This window comes from Thamnophis sirtalis, unplaced genomic scaffold (genome assembly GCF_051295495.1).
Source record: "Thamnophis sirtalis isolate CommonGarterSnake01/CBP01778 unplaced genomic scaffold, rThaSir2_p1.2 scaffold_16, whole genome shotgun sequence".
NCBI classification, from domain to species: domain Eukaryota; kingdom Metazoa; phylum Chordata; class Lepidosauria; order Squamata; family Natricidae; genus Thamnophis; species Thamnophis sirtalis.
The window spans coordinates 6341064-6364870 of NW_028261396.1; the positions used below are offsets into that span (position 1 = coordinate 6341064).

A 23807-nucleotide genomic window follows, 5' to 3' on the forward strand; every position below is an offset into this window, starting at 1 on the left:
CTACTAAGATATCCCTTAGAAGTTTAGCCTGGCTCTTTTCTTCATGCTTTAAAAATCTGTTAGTCACATAGTTAGGAGTCATAAAGCAGCCATGCCTGAAAACAAGAAAATAAATAAGAGCTCTCACTGTGCAAAAGAATTTAAGAATGGCCGATATGCGGTTGTGTGCATAACTAGTTACATCTTCGGAATCAGTATTTGCACTATATCACAGATCTCAAATGGTATTTGTTACTCTTTTCCAATTGTGTGAATTATTGATAGATATATTATGGTTTGTCGCACAGTCAGCCAGATGTTTAGACTGGTTTTGGCCTCTTTGCCCACTTATCGATGTGTGTGTGTGTGTGTGTGTGTATATGTAAAACTTATATATAACAATACTTCTTCAGGCAAGACAATTTGCCACATACAGAAAAGATGCTTTAGGTCAATGTAAGACGTTGTTTTGTTAGTTTCTACTTGTGTCAGATGAGACTCTAGAGCAGAGGTGTCAATCACGCGACCCGGGGGCCAAATGCTTCATGCGCTGGCCACACCCACACCCAGTTTAGCAAAGGGGGGGAAAGTTGTGATACGTCATATGATGACAATGTGCCATCACACGTTTGGCACCCCTGCTCTAGAGGAAGTGAAGAGAAGCAATGTTGATCAAACAGTTTTTGATAAATAGTCTGAATCAACTTTGTGAAACTGAAGCACTTCTTTGAAGTTTTATACAGCCCAACTATTAGAGGTTATCAGATTTGTTCAAAGACAAATCCTGAATTCCAGAAATTCAGAACAAGGATGTTAATGAAATCCCCAATACCGCAATAGAATTGAATGCTACAACTATTACTAATAACGATGTTAGCAATCAGAGGGAGGAATTATAAATAGGAAGTATTCCTGTTAAATAGGGCACTTAGGATACATTCATACAACATATTACAGTGGGTTAAAATGAAGTTCGGAGGCGTCTGACAATTCCTACATCGTATTCTTGTCCTTGATGTTAAAGGATAAAACATGCACTTATAGGAAAGCCTTGACTTGCAACTATTCATTTAAAAATGATTCACAGTTATGACAGCCTTAGAAAAAGTCTTTAATGACCTGTACTTGTACACATGACTATTACACCAAAGTGATGGTCACATGATTGCAATTTGGGCACCTGGAAACTGGCTGACATTTGCTGCTGGTTGCAGAATCCTGTGATCACAGAATTGCAAATTGTGACTTTTTAATCCGTTTCTGGGTGCGGAAATTCATTTGGAAAACTGGGTTTGCTTACTGACTATGTGGCTCACAACAGCCGCAATGAATCACTTAACAACCATGGGAAAATGGTTGAAAAATCAGGACACATGATGATCTGCTTTATGACTGCCCTGATTTTCAATGGAAGTTCTAAACCCAATTGTGATCTCAAGTGGACAACTGTCTGTATTTGTGCTACTGTGAGAATGTTATGCTTATTAACCCAACTTTGGAATGGCTGGAGGAAATGCGCTTTGTTGTCAGGATTAACCTGAAACAAGTTAACCTGTACCCATGTGCTTTATATCTGATGGCCCTATTCTTTGTGAAATTAAACTAGAAGTCTTTCCATATGTTTTCATAAAAGCACAAGTATTGGATGAAGAATACCAGCAAGTGGCAGTATTTGACAAAAATCAAGACGAAGAGCAGGAATGTTTGAAAGGAAGTCTCATTTGTAGGCAAGGTAAAGAAAGTAGCAAGAATAGACTTTTATTTAACAGAAATGCATTTTTACTCCTCAGAGGTCTTACATTTGATTTATTTGACATTGTTTTAATTTTAAAAACCATGGACTAAGAGGAAGCACTCATTCGCATTAACGTGATTCTACTGTTTTGTGATACAAAGTAAGTAACATGTTTTAGTCAAGAAGCCAGCCAGTCTACTTCAGAGGATTCCTATTTACGAGTCCCGGTTTTTCAAAAAATCTTTTTTATTCTATACAATTGACTATAACATAATAATTAAAAATATTTTTTTTTCTCACCAATGCTCACATTGCAAAAGATATAACTAGCTGTTACCCTAGTTATATTAAAAATTCATCATGTGAACATATTTAACACTGTTGACTGATCATCTGCTCTGTTCCGAAGGTTGGGTATTATTTGTATCCTTAATGATAGGATCCAAGACTCCTGCTACTTAGATAGAAATGTTGTATTTCTACTTTGTATATCTGATCTGCTATGGCCACAACCTGTCTTAAGTTTGAAGACAGCAGTGACAGTGATGGAAAATGGTATCATAAAAGATTCTCCGAAAGCAAGAGAATCATCCCTTTGTCACACCCTTTGCCGATTTCTACCAATGTCTTTGAGTAATAGTAATAAATCCTTTTGGCCCAAAACATGCCTGCTACATTTCTTCTAGTTCTGAATACAACTTTAGACAATTGCAACAACTCCTAGAATGTCTTGGAAAATGTCTGGAAAACAGCTATCTTCCTACTTAGTATTAAATTTTGTTCCAGAAAAATTTAGTTATTTTCCTTAACTCATTGCTGATTAGTTTGGGTCAATAATTAGTGGGAAGGCAGAGTGCTTACGGTAACTCTCCAACCTTTCATCATGTCACAAATTTTATTAATTCAGGACGTCCTGTTTCAGGCTGAAGATAGTATAAATACAACTCCAGTTGTAAATTAGGCCTTTCCAGTGTTATTATGGAAGATTATTCAGCATACAAATATATCATGTTGCTTCTTACTCCCACAGGAAACAGGAGCCAAGGCCCCCTTGTGCGTTGCCAGCAGATTCTATATAAAGTTAAATGTAAAACTGTAGCATCTGCTCAGATTTGTTCAGTGTGCTTACAAATAGCACCTTTGGCAGCCCTGCTTATTGTGCAATCATCAGAAGATAAAGTTCGCAGTGACCCAGCAACAGAATTAGACTTTATGGCATTTTGTGCATAACACAGTCTTTCTGATGAATGAACGAAATGTCACCTAAGCTGGATAAAGGCTTTGCTTTGGAAGACAAATGGGACAGGAGCAGCCACAGATACACTTGTACAAGCACAGCTTTCAATCTTACCTTGCAATGGCAGCTGCAGTCTTAGTGTAAATCACTGAACGCCTGTGAAAATACTCACAGACCTTCCTACTATTCTGAATGTTGATAAGCATTGCTTACCAAACTGAATATTCAAAGATGCATCTTAGTTCTACGGGAAGGTTTCTAAAGCAACCGAGTCTATGGTGACTGTTTAAGTGGTTTCCACATTTCCCTTCTTCAGTGTAGCTCTATATGTAGTGCATAGAACCTCTGTGTCGACACGATTTGCATTCATAGCTTCAAGTGTTTTTTAAAAAATTATAAGCTGCCTGGAGCCATCTACGGTGAGCTTGGTGCTATATAAATTTGTTTAATAAATAAAATAAATTCTGATAAACCACCCCCACTCCTGAAAAGCAGATACCTTTACCTCAGGGGGTGGATTTATGTTTCCCATGGGAAACTATGGCTAATTTTAAGCCATTAAATGTAAATTACATAAAACATGCCATCCCTTTGCTTATGTTTTCTGCCGCAGACATCAATAATCAGATGGATAGATGGAAGATAAGCTTTGCTATTGCCAGAGGTGGGGCGAAACATTAACCGTAATTAAATTATTCTCTGAGGGAAAAGGCTACTTCAGACAACTTTGGCTGTTTCAGACTTGTATGGTATTTTTTTTTCCAAGTAATTGATCTAAAAACTCTGAAATGAGAAGTAATAACTGCATAGTATTTTATTGCTGAAAGGCCACAACCATTTCCAAAATTCCAAAAAGCATCATTTTTCTTTGTATATCAGAACTTTCAGTTTCTCTGTATGTACTGATCAAACCTCATAAAATACAGGTGGTGAGTCCAGAATTTATCTTGCTAAATGAGAAATTTGTTAAGTGAGTTTCGCCCCATTTTACGATCTTTCCTTGCCACAGTTGTTAAATGAATCACTGCAGTTGTGAGATTACTCACGTGGTTAAGTTAACCTGGCTTCCCCATTAGTCAATGCTCACCAGAAGTTTGCAAAAGGGGATCACATGAGCCTAGGACACGGATCATCATCAACACGAACCAGTTGCCAAGCATCTGAATGCAAATCATGTGACCCTGAGGATGCTGCAATGGATGTAAGTGTGAAAAAGTCACTTTTTTCAGGGTCGCTGTAATTTTGAACAGTCACTAAATGAACTGTTGTGAGGACTACCTGTATGTGTTTTTTTTCCAGAACAAATAATGTAGTCCAGATAATATAGATACTGAGTAACACATACTAACTCTACCATGTTCATCTGCATAGGAGAACTTCCAATTCAACATTTTCTTGAAACATCACCTCTATAATTACCTTGCCACGTGAAGTATTTCATATTGGATTTCCCTTAAGATGAATATAGGAAAGAAGCTTAGCAAATGAATATCCACCTTGCAACACGTATTCCTACTCAGTTCACAGTCTTAGCTAGAGCCAGGCTTAAGAAAAATCTGGGTGAAGAGTGTAGGGCAGTCATGACTTCTTTCTAGGGCCTGCCAAGAGCAGGGGAAGCGCAGGGGAGTCGTGAACGGGTGTGCCCACACCCGTAATGCTATGTGTGCGACCCCAGCGTGCATGTGCAAGCTCCCCCATGCGCATGCACAGCGCGACAAGTACTCCCCCCACCCCCGCTTTTGGCATGCTTTTTTCACCCTCCCCAGGCTCCAGAGGTTTTCCAGGAGGGCAAAAACAGCCTCTGCTGCCCCTCCGGAGGGCGAAAAACGGCCCAAAAAGAAGACCGAAGTGGAGTTTACAGGGCAACGCCTGGCACGCCCTAACAAATGGCTACGTGTGCCACCTATGGTACGCGTGCCATAGGTTCCCCATCACGGGTGTAGGGAAACCAGCAGCTCCAGTTTGTTGCTGCATAAAAGTAATGCACAAATAAGCATTTCCCTTTTGCACATGTGGGATTTGGAAAGCCTGCGATACTTGAAAATGCTGCTCCGGGAGCCCTTTCTATTTATCCCCAGAATATCTGCTTCACAGCTACCTTCGCAGGCTGGGCAGCTTCAAAACTAGGATGTTTTCTATACCAACGTAGAGAGATATCCGACTCTCTTTCTGACGGCAAAGCCAGTGGTAGAAGCTGAGACTTTGCATCTCCTGGCTTATCCCAAGGGAAGCATCTGATCAGTTCTGCGCACAGCACCTGACTGCTTATTCTTGCTCCTGAGGAAAAGCTACCCCACTGCCAACTTTTTCCTCAAATACGAGCTGAGAAATAGAAATCCTTTCACATGTAATCCTCGGGTTATGACTGTTTCCTTAGCGAACATTCGAAGTTATGTGATAAGCACCCCTACCGTTTGCGAACAAGGCCCGAAAGTACGAATTCTGCAACACCACAGCAGTTGTTCGCCTTATGGACAGCCGCAGAGGTTCTGCAACATTTGCCCTCCACATTGCTGGCCGATACGGAGCCGCCCCTCAGGAGCTCAATTTGGGCATCCAGAGGCCTCCCCTGGCCTGTTGCTGGCTGAAATGGAGCCTCCGAGGGCCTGATCCAGCCCTTCAAGGCTCTGTCCAGCCCTCTGCAGGCCTCCCCTGGGTCTTGGCCCACCGAAACGGAGCTTCTGAGGGGCAGTTCCCTGGCTCCATTTTGGCCTGTAATGGACTGGGGGGGAGGGCCAAACGGATCATTGGCAAGCCGGATTTGCCCCTTAGAAGCTCCATTTCAGGCGGCAACCTGCCAGGTGAGGCCTGCGGAATCCCGAGGAGAACTGCAGAGGGGCGCATGGGACTGAGATGCTGGAGGGGAGGCTGCCTGCTAGACCTTCACAAGGTAAGTGACCTGGAGTGACAGGTTGGGGGAGGAAGCGATTGTGGGGAGCGTGAGGTATTTCAGTGAGTCGTGGAGGCCTTGGTGGTCTTAGGCAGGTGGCCTGTTCCATCAGTGGGACCTCCATGGCCTTCACTGAAGTATCTGTTGTTCACTTAATGAGCCTCACATCTGATTAGCAAAGGCATGGGAGAAAGGATCCTGTTCGAGGTACGAGATTCACTCCCACGAATCCTTGAGTTACGAACGACATGGGCTCCATTACATTTGTAACTCGAAGATTACCTGTATTTAGTTATGATCCTCCTGAGTTTATTAACAAATCTTTGAGAACAAAAACAAATTTACAGTTGTTCAAAGATGGGGAAGAAGCTGACGGGGTCCCTATTTGACAAGTGGACAAATCCTAGTTTTGTTGTTTGTTAAATGGGGAACTTTCAGCTCTTTAAACAATCTGTGCTATTAAAACTCTCATTGTCAGGATCTTTAACTGGGTAAATCAGTGCATCAGTTTTTGAATTGAGTTATTTCAAATGGGCTTATAGGGTGTGTTCAAAATCTGGGATTCATGTTTCCTGGTTGAAGTTTGGAAGCATGGCTGCTTCAGTGCTACTGGCTGCTGCTGCTGCTTTGTTGGACTGCTGCTGGGGGGGGGTGTCATGTGACCTTCATTTTCAACATACCGTGGGAGTTTCCCAGCCACTCTTGCAATCCCTCACTTTCTCTACCACCTGGGAGCAAGGAGTTGACTCCTGCAAGATTGGGCACACCAACTGGAAAAAAGAAAACAACTTTGACAACTTTGGTTCTCTGCAGCCACAGCTTTCCTATGAAGTAATGGGAGCATCAAGGAAGGTAGGAGGCCTCCTCAAGCCAAAGTCTATGATGTCTCTTTGGCATCTATTTTCATTCCAAGTCCCAAGTTCCAAGAACCGATAAAAGGTTTCCCAAGGGAGGTTCTTTAGGGGACTTGAAAAATAGTCAGTGGTTGAAGAAGAAAACAGAAATCATGTTGCCAAGAGGCTTGGAGGCCTTTATCTGAGGACTCTCTCTTGTGACATCGGCACCTGAGGATTCTAACCCGGGAATTTTCCTTCTGCAATGAGAACTGTTGTATTTATTTTTATTTATTTATTAGAGCATTTACATTGCTGCCTATTTGCACGTGGCGACTCAAGGCGGCTTACAGGCAGGGGTGAAATTCAGTAGGTTCTGAAAAACCAGTGGTGGGCAAATACCATCTCTGGCTGGAGTGGGGAGAGAATGGAGATTTTGCAGTATCCTTCCTCTGCCCCGCCCACAGAACCGGTAGTTAAAAAATGAATTTCACCACTGCTTACAGGGTTATAAAAATATCATATAGATGTTTTTGTAGATTTTCACGTGTGTAGATATGCTGGTCTTGTTGTATTCGGGTCTTTTCCCCTGTAAGATTAAGATTGAGATTGTCTTGGCAACGTTTCAGCGGGGTCTCACTCGCCATCTTCAGGCTGGGTTTTGGGCTTAAAGTGTGATCGGAACTGCCATCTTTCTATAAATCTTGGTGGGTGGGTGTGGAGTGCTGGCTTTGTTTCAGTAAGTGGAACAATTGGTTGTGTGGTTGTATCATGATTAATAGATTGGTGCTGGCTGTGTGTCTATTGTGGTTTTGTGTTGTAACGGGTGGTGGCCGTTTTATATATATAAAGAAAATAAATAATAAAGCAACATAATAGTCCCCCCATCCCCCTAAGGACACATGCTCTCCCCCAAGCAACCTTCGTTCGATCAGCGTGATCTGGAGGGACTTGGGTGCTTCTCCTCTTCCCAGTACAAACCAGGAAGCCCAGGAGGGAGACCCCCCCAGGCAAGAGGGGGGCCGGGAGAGAAACAAGAGCCAGCCCTTTCCCACGGCTCTCTCGGGGAAGCTCAGGGGAACAAGGCTTCCCTCCTGGAGGCTTTGAAGAATAGCCTGGCTAAGCATTTGGCCGGGATAAAGTCTTCAGCCTGGCGCGAGGGGCCTGGGGGGAGGCTGGACTAGAAGACCTCCGGTGCCCCTTCCAGGATGTCCGTTCTTCGCCTCCAGCTGCAGGCGAGGGGAGGGGGAGCCTCTTGGCGCCGCCTCTCCTCCTCCCGGCGCTCGCCTCCCTCACAGCTGGCGGGAAAGGGGCAGCCAGGGGGGACCGGCCGAGGGGCCGAAAGCAGAGGCAGAGGCGCGCAGGGGAATCCGCGGCGGGGCGGTCGCTCCAGCAGCCCCCCTCCCCATCGCCTCCTCCTCCTCCCCCTCCTCCCCCTCCGGGCCGAGCGCTGCGGAGGTTCTCGCTGCTGCAGCCTCTCCGTCCGCGGCTCGCCCAGCCAGCGCTGCCAGCGGGGATCGCCAGCCGGACAGCGCGAGCTTTGCCGCCGCCGCCCCTGCTCGCCCCCCGGCAGTCTCGCTGGCCCTCGGCGGCATGGCGGGGAGCCTCCCGGGACTGCGCTGCGGGCTCCTGCTGCTGCTGCTCCTCTTGCCGCTGGCGTCCCCGCAGCCGCCCCCGGCGCCCTCGGCGCTCCAGCGGGGGAGCGTGTGGTGCCCCAGCCGCTGCCTCTGCTTCCGCACCACCGTGCGCTGCATGCACCTCATGCTGGAGAGCGTCCCGGCCGTGGCCCCGCAGACCTCCATCCTGTAAGTGGGGGCCGCGCTCGGGGCCGGCGGGGAGGAGGAGGAGAGGGGCGTCCCCGGCCCTTTGTCTGCCGCCCGCGGGGCTCCTGCGGGGAGGGGAGGGGAGAGGGGGGGGGGCTCGGCTGCGGCTCCCTTTTGTTCGCTCCGGCCGCAACTTTGGGCGTTCGCTCCGGAGAGTCCGCTGGCCGCCTCCCCCCCCCCGGCTCCAGGGGTTGGAGGGCGGGGAAGAGACCCGGCGACGTTCAGGGGCCTGAAAGGGAGTTTTCAGCGGTGGGAAACTCGGAAAGGATTCCAGAGTTGGCGACTTTCCGGATAAAATGTAGCCTGGAAAAGTTCGCCGTCTTTGGGACTCGCCTGGATTGTCCCACAAAGGCCGGTTGGGGCTCCGCTTGAATCCGCGGTGGGCTTTCCACGCCCCGGCAGAAAAGGCCGCCTGGGATTTCGGCTCTCGGAGTTGTTTGGCGTCGCCTTTCTTTTCTGAGGGTTTGACCCGCAGCTTCAAGGTCTTTTGTCTTTTAGTTCTGCACTTAAGCACTAAAGGAAGCTCCTTCATCTTTCCCCAAGTCTTTGCGAAGCCTTTGTTGCACAGTAGTGACTTTCCCCTTCTCCTGAATTCAGAATATATATGAAAAGATCTGGGATATCCTAAAAATCTTACAACTAGGCACCCGGTGATTTTTATGCATATACGGATTCTCCTTATGGGAATGTGAGCTTTGTATGGAGGGTTTGTATTCGGGTCAAGGAGAGGAGAGTTTCACACGTGAAGCCTTCAGAGGTTTTGTAAACAAAACATTCAGACATTAATATTTGTATATGAATTCTCATTTTGCCCCCTTTCCCCGTTAGAACCAGTTATGGGATGTTTTAAAACATAAATCTTATCAGTGGCTTTAAGTATGACATTTTTAATCAGAGAGGGAAACAATTGTGGGGAATACTCCATTGAAGTGATGTAAGGTCTCACCTCTCTCTCTCTCTCTCTCTCTCTCTCTGTGTGTGTGTGTGTAAAAGTGTCTTGTATAAAAACACAAGCCTAGTTGAATTAAAAATGGTGCAGAATTCTGTTGTAACATCAGTGCTTGACTTCATCTGTTTCTATGCAGTTATCTGGAAGTGATCCTGTAGTTTCCAAAACACTGAAATACATCTGTATCCATTTCAGAAAAAGATGCATAAACCACCTTCCACTTATCTTTACACTTATATATATCGTGTAGATGTGAACAAGATAGTTCCACATTTGCTACAAGCCATCCAAGTCCTAGTCACTTAAGAAACACATTCATATAGTTAACTTGGCAGCAGTACAGAAATGACTGGTCATTGCCTTCTCCAAGTCTCTTTTGTTGTTTTCCTGTCTAACTTCCAGTCCTGAGATTAACAACTAAAGACATCTGCTTTTTCATGTTGTGGTCATTCTCTGACAAAAAGGCATCGCCTGAATTGACTTTCCCCACTTCCAAATGGGATGGACTGTGTGACCCAGCATTTCCGGCACCCAGCTATATTGGCTGGGAATTTAAGCTATGTTGTCCACGGATGTTCCAGCATATTTGGGCAACAATGGAGAAGGTATTTGTGTACTCCATATGGAGAATGGCTTCAAATTCACAGGAGTTAAAGTCTGCAAGAGCCAGTTCCTTAAGGCTGCTATATAAATATTTTAAATTTTCTGGCAGTCAGGTATCTGGGATTTTCCAAGAATTGTCTTTTGGCATTTTCTTTTTTAAAAGTGTTTTTCAACTCTTTCTTCTTTTATATATATATATATATATATATATATATATATATATATATATATATATGTATGTATGTATGTATGTATGTATGTATGTATGTATGTATGTATGTATGTATGTATGTATGTATGTACACACATACACATACATACATACATACATACATACATACACACACACCCCCACACACCCCCACATATATATATACATACACACACACACACAAAATATATATATAAACAAAACCATTGATTCTTTTTTATTATTTGTAATGTTCACGTTCTTGTACAGTAACAAACTGCAAGGCTCCAATGTTCAACTTTACTTTCAGAAGTATTCCTGAAAGACAATTACCTTTTCATTCTTTATTTAGAAATAATTCCTCTACATGTTTCAGGATAACTTTTCCAGATAAATATGCTTGGAACTGTGTTTATTTGTGAATGTTACAATAATTAACCATACTGTAACATCTTATAAATCCTACTGAAAAATTGCTTTGAGTTTAAATTCCTCTAAAAATATTTTCTTTTGTTTCATAAAACCAAAAAATAAAAAGTGCTATTTTGCCATTAATTGAGCCTTGGCTTAATGCATGATCTTTTCATTGGATGTTCTTCAAAATCCTATAACAGTTGTTAAATAACTGACTAATGTGGAAAATGGGTGCTTAATGTTTCTTGCATTGCATTGAAAAACTACACTGACAGAGAACTTTTGTGTTGCTCAAAACGTTCTTTGACATTTCCTGTCATTCCCTTTTGCAAATGAACCTCAATGAGGCTTTATGTTGAAATTTTCTGTCAAGTCAGAAGATTTAAATAGATGTATGAATAATAGTTGATTGATAAAACTACTCATACAGCTAGTCCTTGACCTACGACCCCAATTGACCCTGGAGTTTTGGTTGTAAATCATTGTATTAAAAAGTCTCGATGTGAGTCATAAGTCATATTCTGTAGATCAAGAATTGACAATCTGGTGATATTACCTAGATGCTTTGGACAATAACCAACATCATCCTAGATTGTAGATCATAATGCTGGTTGAGATTTGTGGGAGATGTGATGCAAAATATTCAGAGGGTGTCACATCGCTTACTCCTGATACATAGGAACCAATTGTTGAATAATGAATAAGCAGGATTTGTATGCATATCTGCCCAATAAATATGAAACCATTATTTTATCTTCCATGTTACATTATCATAGTGTCTTAAGTTTTAATTATAACATGGACTTCGTGATAACATATGTGTTTTCGACATTAAATTATCACCAGATTTAAAATATATGAATGTCGTAAACTGGGTGTAAAATAATCAGGTTTCCTCTTCCATACTACATAGAACAGAAGAAATTTTATTTATTTTTTGTTCTGTCTAAAGCTTGTTCATGATATTAGATGTCATAGTTCGAAGGGAAATCTCTGTGACTGAGATAGGAATGAATCATTGTAAGCATTCCAGCAGAAGGCATTCTGTGAACAAAACCACTGTCTTTTATCTCATTGGTTTACAGGATGTTGGAACAGCATTTTATGGCTTGTTAAGTGAAGTGTTATGTGTGGAAACAGTCTTACGAAATAAAAGTAGGAAATTCTTTGTTTTAAGTCTAGATTGGTATAAAATTGGGCCATCTGTCTGGCAGTCTTGAAAATTGAAGGAGTGAAATATAAATGCATTCCTCTTCATATTTCTGCAACTTTCTGCAGTTTGAGTGAATTTTATGCTGATGACATAAGATTCCTCCTCTTTCTATTCTTTTAGTCTCTGTGATTGAGGATCGCCAAATCCCATGTTTTCCCAAAGAAACGTGAAGGGGTGATGCATGGGTTGAAGGTTTTCAAGATTCTGAGTTGGTTCTCTCTGTACCTCAGATGCCAATAAAGTATTATGGGCACCTTAGCAGGAATTAAGAAAAATGCCAAAGTTGAGTTCTGGTTTAATCATTTCATTACAATTTGCAGTGTCTGTCTGTGTGTGTGTTTGTGTGTGTGTGTGTGTGTGTATTTGGTCCCCCTGAATTTTCTCTGTAATACTATAAGTAAATTAGTCTTTCTAGTAAAGGTTGCACCTCGCTTATTATTGTCAGATCACCAGTAGGGACTTTTATCTTGTTCTGAGAACTTTTTTCTATTTCTTCATCTTTGGCAACGTCTTTTGATATTCATCCTTGATGCCTTCTTTAGGTTCATTCCACGGTTCCTCTGGTTCCTGATCAGTAAAGTTCAGGACTTCAAATGATGATGTTCTCTTTGAAAAGGATGGTTGTGTGGTTAAGATTATATCCCAGAAGCTTTAGCTTAAATTTGATCTTTCCATACTCCGTCTGCTGATATCTGTACATATAAGCCTCCTTTTGGTTGTTTCAATTGCTGGGATAATAATATAAGCAGCCCCAGTCACAGTGGAATCCTTCTGGATCAAATTAGGGGAGTGGGAGGAACATTCTTGTGGTCGTCCTTTCTCCAGGATTGTTCCAGGCTGTCTTGGTGCAGGAGGAAAAGTCTTTGCTGGATTCCACGCACTCCACCTTCTCCTGTCTAATAACTACACGAAGTTCCTGGGTGAGATTGAATGAATGTGAATAAAAGTTCAATAAAAATATGGTATGCAATCTGGAATTTTAAAAGAATGAAATTAATAGAACAAAAAATAGCTGCATGTTTATATCACAAGACAAGCTACTCAGAAGAGTTTGGCTAAATTGCCCAAGTGTTCTTTCTTGCTCTTTATCAAAAAGGAATTTATTCAAATGTTGATGGAGAGCAGACTCCTTTATTAAGTGAAGAGCCGTCCAGGGAGACATAAGAGCAGCCAAAAAGGAGCAGCCTGATTTCCTTATCACACAAAGAGAGTTACCTTTTTTATAGAAAAAAAATATATGTCTATCGGTATGTGTGAGGGGAGCTTCAATGGCCTCTTGTACCCAGGTTGAGAGAAACCCAGGTTGAAGATAAACAACAACAAAAAAAAAATTAGGAAAGAAAATAGGCAAAACAACTATTGGAGGGAACAGAATCACAACATCTTGTTGTAATTGATTCGGAACAAGGGTGACAAATGGAAATATTGAGGCTTTAATTTATATAGGTGTCATGCTTACATTATGTTAAGTATGTGCATTTCCATACTATACTTCCATATTAACCATCAAGTTTGTACATTTGGTAAATAAATGCATTTCCACACATTGTGTATTCTGAGTCTGCGCCCCAGATCTTTTCAGTAACTAACAATGCTGCTTCTGCATCTTTTTCTATTCTTTCCCTATTCAATCAAATCCTGGGAGCGCTGAGCAAACAGATCTAAGGCACAGAGCTTGTCATGTGCTTTGCAAAACTTTTTCCTCATGCAGTTAGAAAAAGGAGAGTGCTCTTATTTACGTATCGGTCCAGAATCCACCATTACCAGACCTCATGGCAGGCTTGGTAGTAAATACTCAATTATGCAGACGCTTCTCCCTGTATTCTGGAACTCACTAACAACAGGAATTCACAGGCATGGATAAGATGCTTTATTGCCGACAAGATTTAAGCCATATGGATGCAGAAGGTCTGCCTGCCATAGAAATTGGAATCTAAATTGATAGGGAGGTTTCTCATTCAAGTCTAGGATTTTTGTCTCAGCTGTTTCAAAAATGTGGCTGTTCTTTTCCTGGGGTTGAATGGGGAGAGACATTATTTAGTATTGCAGTAATATAAAGATGGATCTAATGGTTCTCAACCTGTGGGGGGTCATGACCCCTTTGGGGGCCGAACGACCCTTTCACAGGGGCCGCCTAAGACCATCGGAAAAGACGTATTTTTGATGGTCTTAGAAACCGAGACCCCCGCGTGCCAGTGTTTGGAGCCAGGGGAGCGGAGGGGGCTGGTGGCACCAGGCGCTGCCTTTGGAAAGACGGGAGCTGGAATTGATCATGCCTCACCTAACGGGGTGGGGATACTCATAAGCGTTACAGACCTAAAGTTAAGTCACGTATTTTCCGGCGTATAAGGCGATTGGGTGTATAAGACGACCCCCTACTTTTCCTGTTAAAATATAGGGTTTGTTCTATACTCGCCGTGTAAGACAACCCTTCTTCTGAGGAACACCAAGTAAAAATTAAAAAGCATCAGATTTGATTTCAATAGGCTAATTTTAATTCAAGTGTCTCTGACATATAGGTATTTAGCAGTTAAACCGTCACTTATAAAGGCTGTTTCTCATCAAACATGTCATATCAAACATTGCAAGTGGATTAAACTTTTCCTAATTCACTCTAAAGCTGAAAGGAAGGATCAGATGAAAAAACCCAGGGGGGGGGAGGTGCAATGCTGTTTGTTTTCTAAGCTGTCAATCAAACTGGAACTGATGGTGAGAGGGGGAAGATGAGGGACAATGGAGATGGAGAGCAACTCCCTGGTGAGTCAGCAACACCCATCATAGCCCCCCCAGCCCCCCCCCGCAACTCAACCGTTGCCTGCTTTGAGTTCTTCCCAGCCTCTTTCAACTGGCATAGTTTGCACTGGGCCTCCCAGGCCCCCTCTGGACTCCTCAGTTGCACCCCCCCCATTCTTCATCTGGCCCTACCCCCACTTCTCACTTAATGACTTGTAAGTCTTGGTCACATGATGTCATTTTGTTATGACCACATTCAACCCCTGTCCCAATTCCACTTCTAAGCCCAGGATTCTCTGCCTAAAGAATCAATGGATTCTGTCCCTTTGAATTCAGCGTTAACAGCTGCTATTCAGCCACATCTGTGTCTGTAGCTCGAAGGCTGCTTCTGGTTTTCAAACAGGGGTTCCCAACCTTGGCAACTTTAAGACTTGTGGACTTCAACTCCCAGAATTCTCCAGCCAAGGAGTTGAAGTCCACAAGTCTTAAAGTTGCCAAGTTTGGGAACCCCTGTTTTAAAATATAAACTTCGGAGGGAGAGAGAAAAAGGCAAAGTCTATTCAGGGTCCAAGGCTAAGATTTACCTCAGGAAAGATTGGGAAAACCTGTCTAGTTAGCAATATTGCATAAGATGATTTTTATTCTGGCGTGTGTGTTGGGCCTAATCTCTGACGTCTGTCGTCCCTCGTATTTCTCTGCCTGCACATAAATGGTGTGATTTTTATCCCTCCTGGCTCCCTCTTTGATCAGATACTTTCTTTGTTGGCAGACCCCTCATCTTCTGCCTGCCAAGGAGGTTCTCTTCTCCTTGAAGGTTTTCTGTGGGAGGTTCCATTAAGGCTCTGGCTGTGATTTTTATTCCCCTTCCGACTCGATAGTTTACCTTCGACTACTTGAAAATGAGAAGGGGGTTTTCTTGCCTTTTTAAAAAAACGAAGTAATTTTATTGATTGCTTGTAAGATTGCTCCATCTCCAAAAGAAAGGGGGCTGTTTTCCCCATCATGTGCTGCAAAGATGGTGTCATAAAAATGATTTCATTTTAATCATTTGGGTGGGGGGGGGACGATACTTGTCTCTAAGGCTGTGGATGATGGGACTCTTCTTCATTTGACATGCTGGTGTCAGGGGAAGGACAGCGGTTAAAGATTTCCCTTGGCAGGAGAGGTAATGGCACCAGGTAGCTAGGAAAAAGGCGGCCAAAAGGGGTAAAACCCAGAGTATTTTGGGAAAGGGGGCAACTGAGAGCCCCCACTATTCACTCTGCTCCTACAAATGCCTCTGTTCACAACCAAGTGCACCCATGTGCATAGAGTCCCATACTCTTTCTGCACCTTGTGCATCTCTCTGGGCGAGGTGAGGCCAATGGAAAGGAACCTTTCTGAGTGAGCCTGGGGCGTCTCTTGGTGCCAATCAATGGGAAGAAATACGATACTAGAGCATTGCTGTAGTGAAGCCCTCCACCCAGTGAAAAGGCTCCGTTTTCATGATTTCAGTTAGACATAAGAGAAAGTGGGGAAAACATTGTGATGTCCATAAATTTCAAGGTGGTTCCAAGCAGAAGCAAAATGAATCCTGGCCCAGCAGGGACGGCAGGTGTCGGAGGTTGGGGGAGGAGAAGGCTCCTCGTAGGCCACCAACCTTGGATCCCTGTCCTTCTGGGGCTTTTGATGCTGAGCTGAATAAAGGACTGAGACCCACCCGGAGAGATGGAGAAAGCCTGCAGGCTTCCTTTCATTTAGGCAGCTGAGACACGACAGTTGTTGCATCCCCCTATTTTCCTTCTGCTAACATTCTTCTAATTTGAGGGAAAGTTATTTTTCATCAAGTAGTGCATATAACACATACAATTCTCTTAGAAAGCCTAGAATGGAAGAGAATTGTATGGTGATGAAAGGTAGGGAAAAATAGCATTAAAGGGCCAACTGCAGTGCATTAACCTTCTATTGAAGGACTGTTAGAACCTATTTCGGTTACTGAGCGTGATTCCTCTGTTAGAATAGCTTGCTTTGGAATTTAAAGTTGGGGAAAACTCAGTCCACTCAAGTCTGCCTCTCGTCATGTGCTGAGGAAAGGGCCACTGGTGCCTATTGCATAAGCCTCCCTTATGTGTACACAGAACGAGGGACGCTATCAGGTCAGGATCAAGAGGCAGAGGTGAGCTCCATTCTGCAGAAGGAAGAGGATATGGACTCCAGGCGCTTCAGAAATCACTTGCTGCCACGTTGATGTGGTAAATCCCCTACGTGACCATTAAATCTAGAATTAAACAAATAGATAATGCTACTACGGTTTGCCACCTGCTTGCCTAAACAACTTCTGATTGCAGCTTTACTTACTGATGAGATCTGTTAATAACCTTCTATTGTCAGATCTACTTGTTAAGCTTCATTGCTAAAATACAGTGAGTAATATCAACAGCACCTATCTGCTGACTGAACTTCATCTGCCAGAGAATGGATTCTTTCACCCCTTTGTTGATGAAATCTTCAGATTTACTGGGACTCTGATGTCAGCAAAGGGAAACGGGGGGGGGGAGGAGATGTTTGGAAAGTCTCTTATGAAGGGAACCCAGGGACTCCTTTACATTGTTTGTAAATGCCCCGTTAGCATCCATTCCTTTTTTCTTTTCTTTTTAGAATTATCCCGCATGGTTAATTTCCAAATTATAATGATGGTATAGTTAATAGCAGTAGACTTATATACCGCTTCATAGGGCTTTCAGGCCTCTCTAAGCGGTTTACAGAGAGTCAGCATATTGCCCCCAACAATCTGGGTCCTCATTTTACCCACCTCGGAAGGATGGAAGGCTGAGTCAACCCTGAGCTGGTGAGATTTGAACCGCTGAACTGCTGATCTAGCAGTAGCCTACAGTGCTGCATTTAACCACTGCGCCACCTTGGTTAAAAGTTAAGAAGATGCACCATTAGCAACCCAGGTTATAAATTGAGGACAGATAGTCCTCAATCCTGAGCCGAGGTGGCGCAGTGGTTAGAGTGCAGTCCTGCAGGCTACTTCAGCTGACTGCGGTTCTGCAGTTCGGCTGTTCAAATCTCACTGGCTCAGGGTTGACTCAGCCTTCCATCCTTCCGAGGTGGGTGAAATGAGGACCCAGATTGTTGTTGGGGGGCAATATGCTGACTCTGTAAACCACTTAGAGAGGGATGAAAGCCCTATGAAGCGGTATATAAGTCTAACTGCTATTGCTATTGCTATTGCTAACTTATGGCCACAATTGAGCCCAAAATTTATGTAAGTGAGTTTTGCCCCATTTTATGTCTTTTCTTGCCTCAGTTGTTAAGTGAATCACTGCAGTTGTTAAGTTAGTAACCCAGTTGTTAAATGAATCTGGCTTCCCCGTTGACTTTGCTTGTCAAAAGGTTGCAAAAGGGGATCACGTGACGCAGGGACACTGCAACCATCATAAATATTAGTTGCCTGACATGTGAATTTTGATCACATGACTGTGGGGATGCTGCAAAGGCGGTGACTCTGAAAAACTGTCGTACGTCTCTCTCTCCAGTGCCATTGTAACTTTGAGTGGTCACTAAAGGAAATGTTGTAAGTCAAGAACTACATGTATTTTGTAAGCAAGTTGAACCAAGTGTGCTTGAGGGAATCGTCTCTTCATGAAGCATCAGTGCAATTCAAGTGAGCAGCAGCCCCTGGCTAAACGTGGTCCACTTGGGGAAAATTTAACAAGGTGAGACCTGATCACTACTTGAATGGGAAACCGGACTGGGAAATGGAAAAAAAATATATGAAACTATAGTAAACCACTTAAGTTTTGTCGCCAAGACTACGATTTGTCTCCATGAAATCATCAGAGCTAAGCTCAGTTTGAAGTAGACTTTCAATCATGAAGAAGTTCAAAATGAATCCAAAATGCTTGGAGATGTTCTGAAGGAGCCTCTAGGATGAGCAGCGAAACATCTTCAAGGAAAAACAGAGAAAGTCAAGATGCCTTTTGAAAAAGCACTTTGGGAACAACCATGATCTGGATTACTCTCAATCATAATAGACCAGTCTTTCTCAACCTTGGCAACTTGAAGAGGTCCGGACTTCAAGTCCCAGAATTCCCCAGCCAGCATTCGCTGGCTGGGGAATTCTGGGACTTGAAGTCCAGACCTCTTCAAGTTGCCAAGGTTGAGAAAGACTGCTATAGACAGTTGGAAACCCTGCCCACCCCCCACCCCCCAATGCCTATTTTCTCTCTAATTCTTCTTTCAAGATTTGTGGGATTTCAACTCCTGGGGATTCTAGCATTTATTTGGGAACAATTATTCCAAGAGTGACGAAGGAAACCTCTCCTATCCCAATCCTTTCTCCTGCTCTGCTTCCTATTTCCCCCAGGCTGCTTCCTTTGAAATCCATTAGAAAACTTCATATAAGCTGGAGACTCTGCTGTCATTTTGGCTTAGTTTGTGCTGTGAGGCTTGGTTTACTTGAAGAGCCCCGGTTGTAGGAAGGGCATCTTAACAAGTGTGGATGTAACACTATAACAGCAGCACAGAGTTTGACTTCTGGCAGTGAACCAAGCAGCACAGCCCCAGCTCGGCAGATATTATAACTCAGAAGAAGAAAACTTTGCATTTTTAACATAAATGTTATGTCGACTGGCCACCACGCGGAGGAGAGCCTTCTCGGTGGCTGCTCCGACCCTCTGGAACGAACTCCCCGTGGGGATTCGCACCCTCACCACCCTCCAGGCCTTCCGCAAAGCCCTTAAAAGCTGGCTGTTCCAACAGGCCTGGGGCTAGTGATTTGTAACCCCACTCAAATGGTATGACTGTTGTGTTTTTAATGATGTATGGTTCTATGTTTGTAACTTGTCTGTCTTTCCCCTCCCTCCAATTGTGAGCCGCCCTGAGTCCCCCCAGGGAAAAAGGCGGCATACAAATAAAGTATAAACTAATAAACTAAACTAATAAATAGCTGGTGCCTCCTGCACCTTAAGGACTAAAATGTTTATCATGATACTAATTTTTAAGAACTCTACTTCACTTTATCAAATACATGAAGGCTGTGCTGGCATAACGTGGGGAAACCCAGCCATCCGTTCTTCTAGTCAGGATATTCAGTTTTCGTATGTTGTCAGCATGCAACCCAGGGTGTTTGGTGTGTTATGTGTGAGTCGTTTTTTTTAAAACTCCCCAGCTGCCTGAACGAAATTGGGGGGGGGGGGGTGTTTATCACTTCCTGTTTCCTGACTTTAAACTTTTTTCTTAACTTTCACAAGACAAAATAATGTTCAGAAGACCATTGGAACATAGTCGCACAGTTGATACCACCGTTCCAGATGATACTTCCCCTCTTCCTATTTTTCACCATCCCCTGTATCGCTTATGGAGGATGGAAGCTATTTTAAAAACAGCAATAGGAGCTCGTATAGAGGATACTAGCTCCTTTTTAATTGTTATATATCCTGGCCTGCTAAATCAATTAATATATTGCATGCTAAGAAACATTTTCAAAATTTAAGGCTTAAATGGTAGAACCGTAAGGGATGAACTCCCTCCAAATTCCTTTGAATGAGAATGGCATCTTTATATTCCTATGTAAAATGTCTTGGAGTGAGTTGAAATGTTTGCTCATTTGATTTTTAATATTGCAGTATCTGATGTCTTCCCCCTCCCCCCGCCCTTCTTTCAAAGAGAGTGACATGTTTGACTTCCAGAGAATGTGGAACAATATCATTTGAACTGAAGTGAACTGAATACCTGATGTTAGAGATAACTCACTTTGGTCCTGTAGATATATATATATATATATGCATTTCACAGTTCTGCACTCGAGTTTTGTTTTCTTCATAGCCAGAAACTTTAATTTTATCTTCCACTTTTCTTTTTCTGTAACAACCATTCAATCAGCTTTAAAGTTTATGTCTGGTGAAACAGCTGCATCATTCTGATATATGAAGTATTCTTCTATTCCACAAAATTAGCAACTTGTATATTTGCATTTAATTCTAATTTTAGAATACAAATGTTTGCATCTGTTTTTGACCTCCTTAATCGTTGCCAGGACACAAGTTGTATTGTTGAGTTGCTTGTTCTAATTTGCACTCAGGCACAGTGGATTAATAGGCTCAGGCTGTTAGCAAACGTATACGAGACTAAGAAAACAATCTTGGAAATGGCAGGGAGAGAGCGGTGGAATTTGCAGGAGTCATATTTTCCCCCTGGCTTTTTCCTGGGGGAGAAAATTCTGGCAGGTTGAGAAACGGATGAGAAAGAAGAGCCTTTGTGTAGCACTGAATTGCTCATTCCTCACAATTCTAATGGAAGTGGGATATTTCAAACGAGGGAACTTTGAGCTACAGTAGATTCCACCAACATGCTCCAATTAAATGACGCTCCAGCCACCTTTAATAATATCTTTAGATAGACTAGCCACGTTTATGTTAATAATACATTAAAATGATTTGAAGCTTTTTATATAAGGCAGTGATGAACGTTCTTGATTTTTTAAATAGCTGAGCATTTTCCTTAAAGTTTACCACAGCAAAATGCTGTCGTGGAAATAAGAAAAGGGCTTATCTTGATTTTTAAAAAAAAATATTTATCCACCTCACGAGAAGATACAAAGCGAATGTACTCCCTGTTACTCTTCTTCAACAAAGGAGACGCTCTGTTAAGGCTAAACACATCACTTCAGATGATAATTTAATAATAATGATATAAAATTGAGAATTACTAACACTTCTATAAAGATTTTGACTGCTTTCTTTAAATTCTGGAACTAAAATAACTATATTTCTTCACCTACTGGCGATGTCTGTTTGTCTTTTATAGAGAACGTTATGTACCGTGGAAGAACTCTCTTGACTATTGCATTTATTTCTTATTTTGATTGATTTTATAATTTGATGAAATTGTAGTCCACCAAGAGTCTTTTGATTATCATTATAATTAAATAAATTATTTAATGGGTGAGTGGGCAGATGAATGAATGAATGGATTGATGGATTATTGTTTGACTGTGTGCCAAAAAGTCATTTTCAATTCCTAGCGATCCTATAGACTTTCTTCAAAAAATAAAAATATGGGAGCACTTGATTGCGAAAGTCCAGTGAAAAAGATGAAGGCATTATTATATTTTCAAATGGTCAGAACTTTCTACTTTCCCGAGTACTTGAGGTACATAATCTAATAAAAGTATGGATAATACATGCAAGATTACTGGAGGTTTGTGCTAATCTTGCTGCCTTTCTGCAGAATCCAGAGCTACCCAAAATGTCAGACAGGAGGAACAATGGAAGAAGATTGTCCTCAGGCTCTGCAGGAGAACTTCTTAGATGAATCGGGAGTTTTTGATATCAGGCAAAATCAACAGTAGCTGCAGAGAAAGTATGTTTGTGACTCTGACTTTTCAAAAAAAAAAAATAGTGGTCTTTTGCTCAGTGTAAAATCTCCTCCTAGCTAGATAGATCAGACAATGCTAGACTGACAAAGATTCTTGGTCCTGAGGTTAGTGAAAAATAAATAGTTGTGAGTAGATATTCCTGACAGATGTTAGTGATTATAATTACTCATGGTTCATGTTATGTGTGCAAGAGAAACACGTTATGTTTTTATGCATGAGAAAGAGAGAGAAATGCTACACTGATTAATGTATTCTCCCTTTGGTTCCCAATTTGAATATAGGAAGGAGATTAAATCTACTCTATTTGATTCTTTCGGGACTCCAATGCTTGACAACTTAAGTTTGGGTGGTACCCAGCTTTATTTCACATATTCAGAGGTTAGAAATTACATTGATGTGGAAACTTTTCTTGGGGATATCTGTTTCCAGATGATGCATACTTGGGCTAGATAAAATTTATTTTTGTCCTTGCGTTTTCCTCTTAATTAGCTATGGGCATCAGTTGGTGATGACACTGATACAAAATATCTGGAGGGACCCAGATGAGGGAAACTTGCTTTGTGTCTGAAGAAACAACACAGCTGTCTATATAATGGAACAACTTTATTTGCAGCTGGTTATGGGATATTAGCTCTTTTGTGTTGTGCAGCTTGGGTTCCATGGAATTACTAAAAGAATAAAAAGTAAAGTCCTCCCGCAAACTAAGTTTTGTTTTTGGGGTCTATATGTAGAGAGTTATATGATCTTTTTGGCAACAATATGGAAATGGTTTCTAATTGCCTTCTTCTGACATATTTTTCAACTTTGCAGGCTAGGCATTTGGGATTTCCTGGTAATGTCCCAAGTTGATCTACACTTATTTAATTTCATATCAACCCAGCTAGGCCGGTTGCTGTGACATAATAATCTCTACTGCAGTACAAACATCTTTCTGTGCTGCCATGGCTCTGCTATAATGTCCCTTTCATTATAATTTCTGGGACTTCTAGGAACAAGTACAGGTATTCCTCACTTAACAATCTCAATTAGAACCGACAACAGTAAATGACACAACAGTTAAGTGAGACAACAGGAGATAGTGACATACACCGTCATGGTCATTAAACTGTCACGGTCATTAAAGGGATAACTGGACTATTGAGACATCGTCATCTGAGTGCAACTTGTGATTTTACTGTCTTTATTGACTCTCCTTGGCAGAAGCCATCTGTGAAGCATTCAGATGAACATGTGAACATGGGACACTGGAACAGTTATAAATGCCTCCTGATTGGGAAGTCCGGATATCAATTACATGACCATAAATGCCAGCACCAGTTGCAAAGTTATTTTTCAGCATTTTTTTTTTCGTTTGTAACTTCAAATGGTGGCTAAACAGGGCAGTTTTAACTACAGACTCCTTGTGATATAGCTTTTACATTGTGGAACCTTTAGAAATTATGTCATTGACTAGCTTCATAATTTCTTTAAAATGCCCAGAATGTTAGTAGTATTTAATGGTAATCTGAAGACTTTGAATTCTACAAACATGTTGTTTGTTCATTATTTAGTATTGACTGCCTATGCCAAAAAGTGGAATATAAATGTTTAAAAGGAGCCAACTAAATATTCTCCAAATTTCCTTTATTGACAACTTTTGTGCAATAGTTTAGAAATGAATTAATGAACAGACAAACAAACAAACAAATTAGTTGTAGACTACACCTAAACTCTCTTGGCAAATGCTGATGTGGTGCTTTAGGATTACAGTATTGGCAATGTTTCTCCTATGCACCAAATCTATGCTGCCTCAATTTTTATAGGCCTATATTTGTTTCTGCACCTGTGTCCTGTTTCCATAACGGT

General features: G+C 42.1%; 1 protein-coding gene across 2 annotated transcripts in view; it reads left to right on the forward strand.

Moving 5' to 3' along the window:
• The first annotated feature begins 8222 nt into the window (after window positions 1–8222).
• Window positions 8223–23807, forward strand: part of PXDN (peroxidasin) — a 75662-nt gene continuing 60077 nt past the window's right edge. For both annotated transcript variants that reach the window (XM_087702787.1, XM_087702788.1), the window contains exon 1: window positions 8223–8479. In XM_087702787.1, coding sequence (XP_087558913.1) covers window positions 8268–8479 — 212 coding nt within the window. In that variant the 5' untranslated portion in view covers window positions 8223–8267. The remainder of the gene's footprint in view (window positions 8480–23807) is intronic.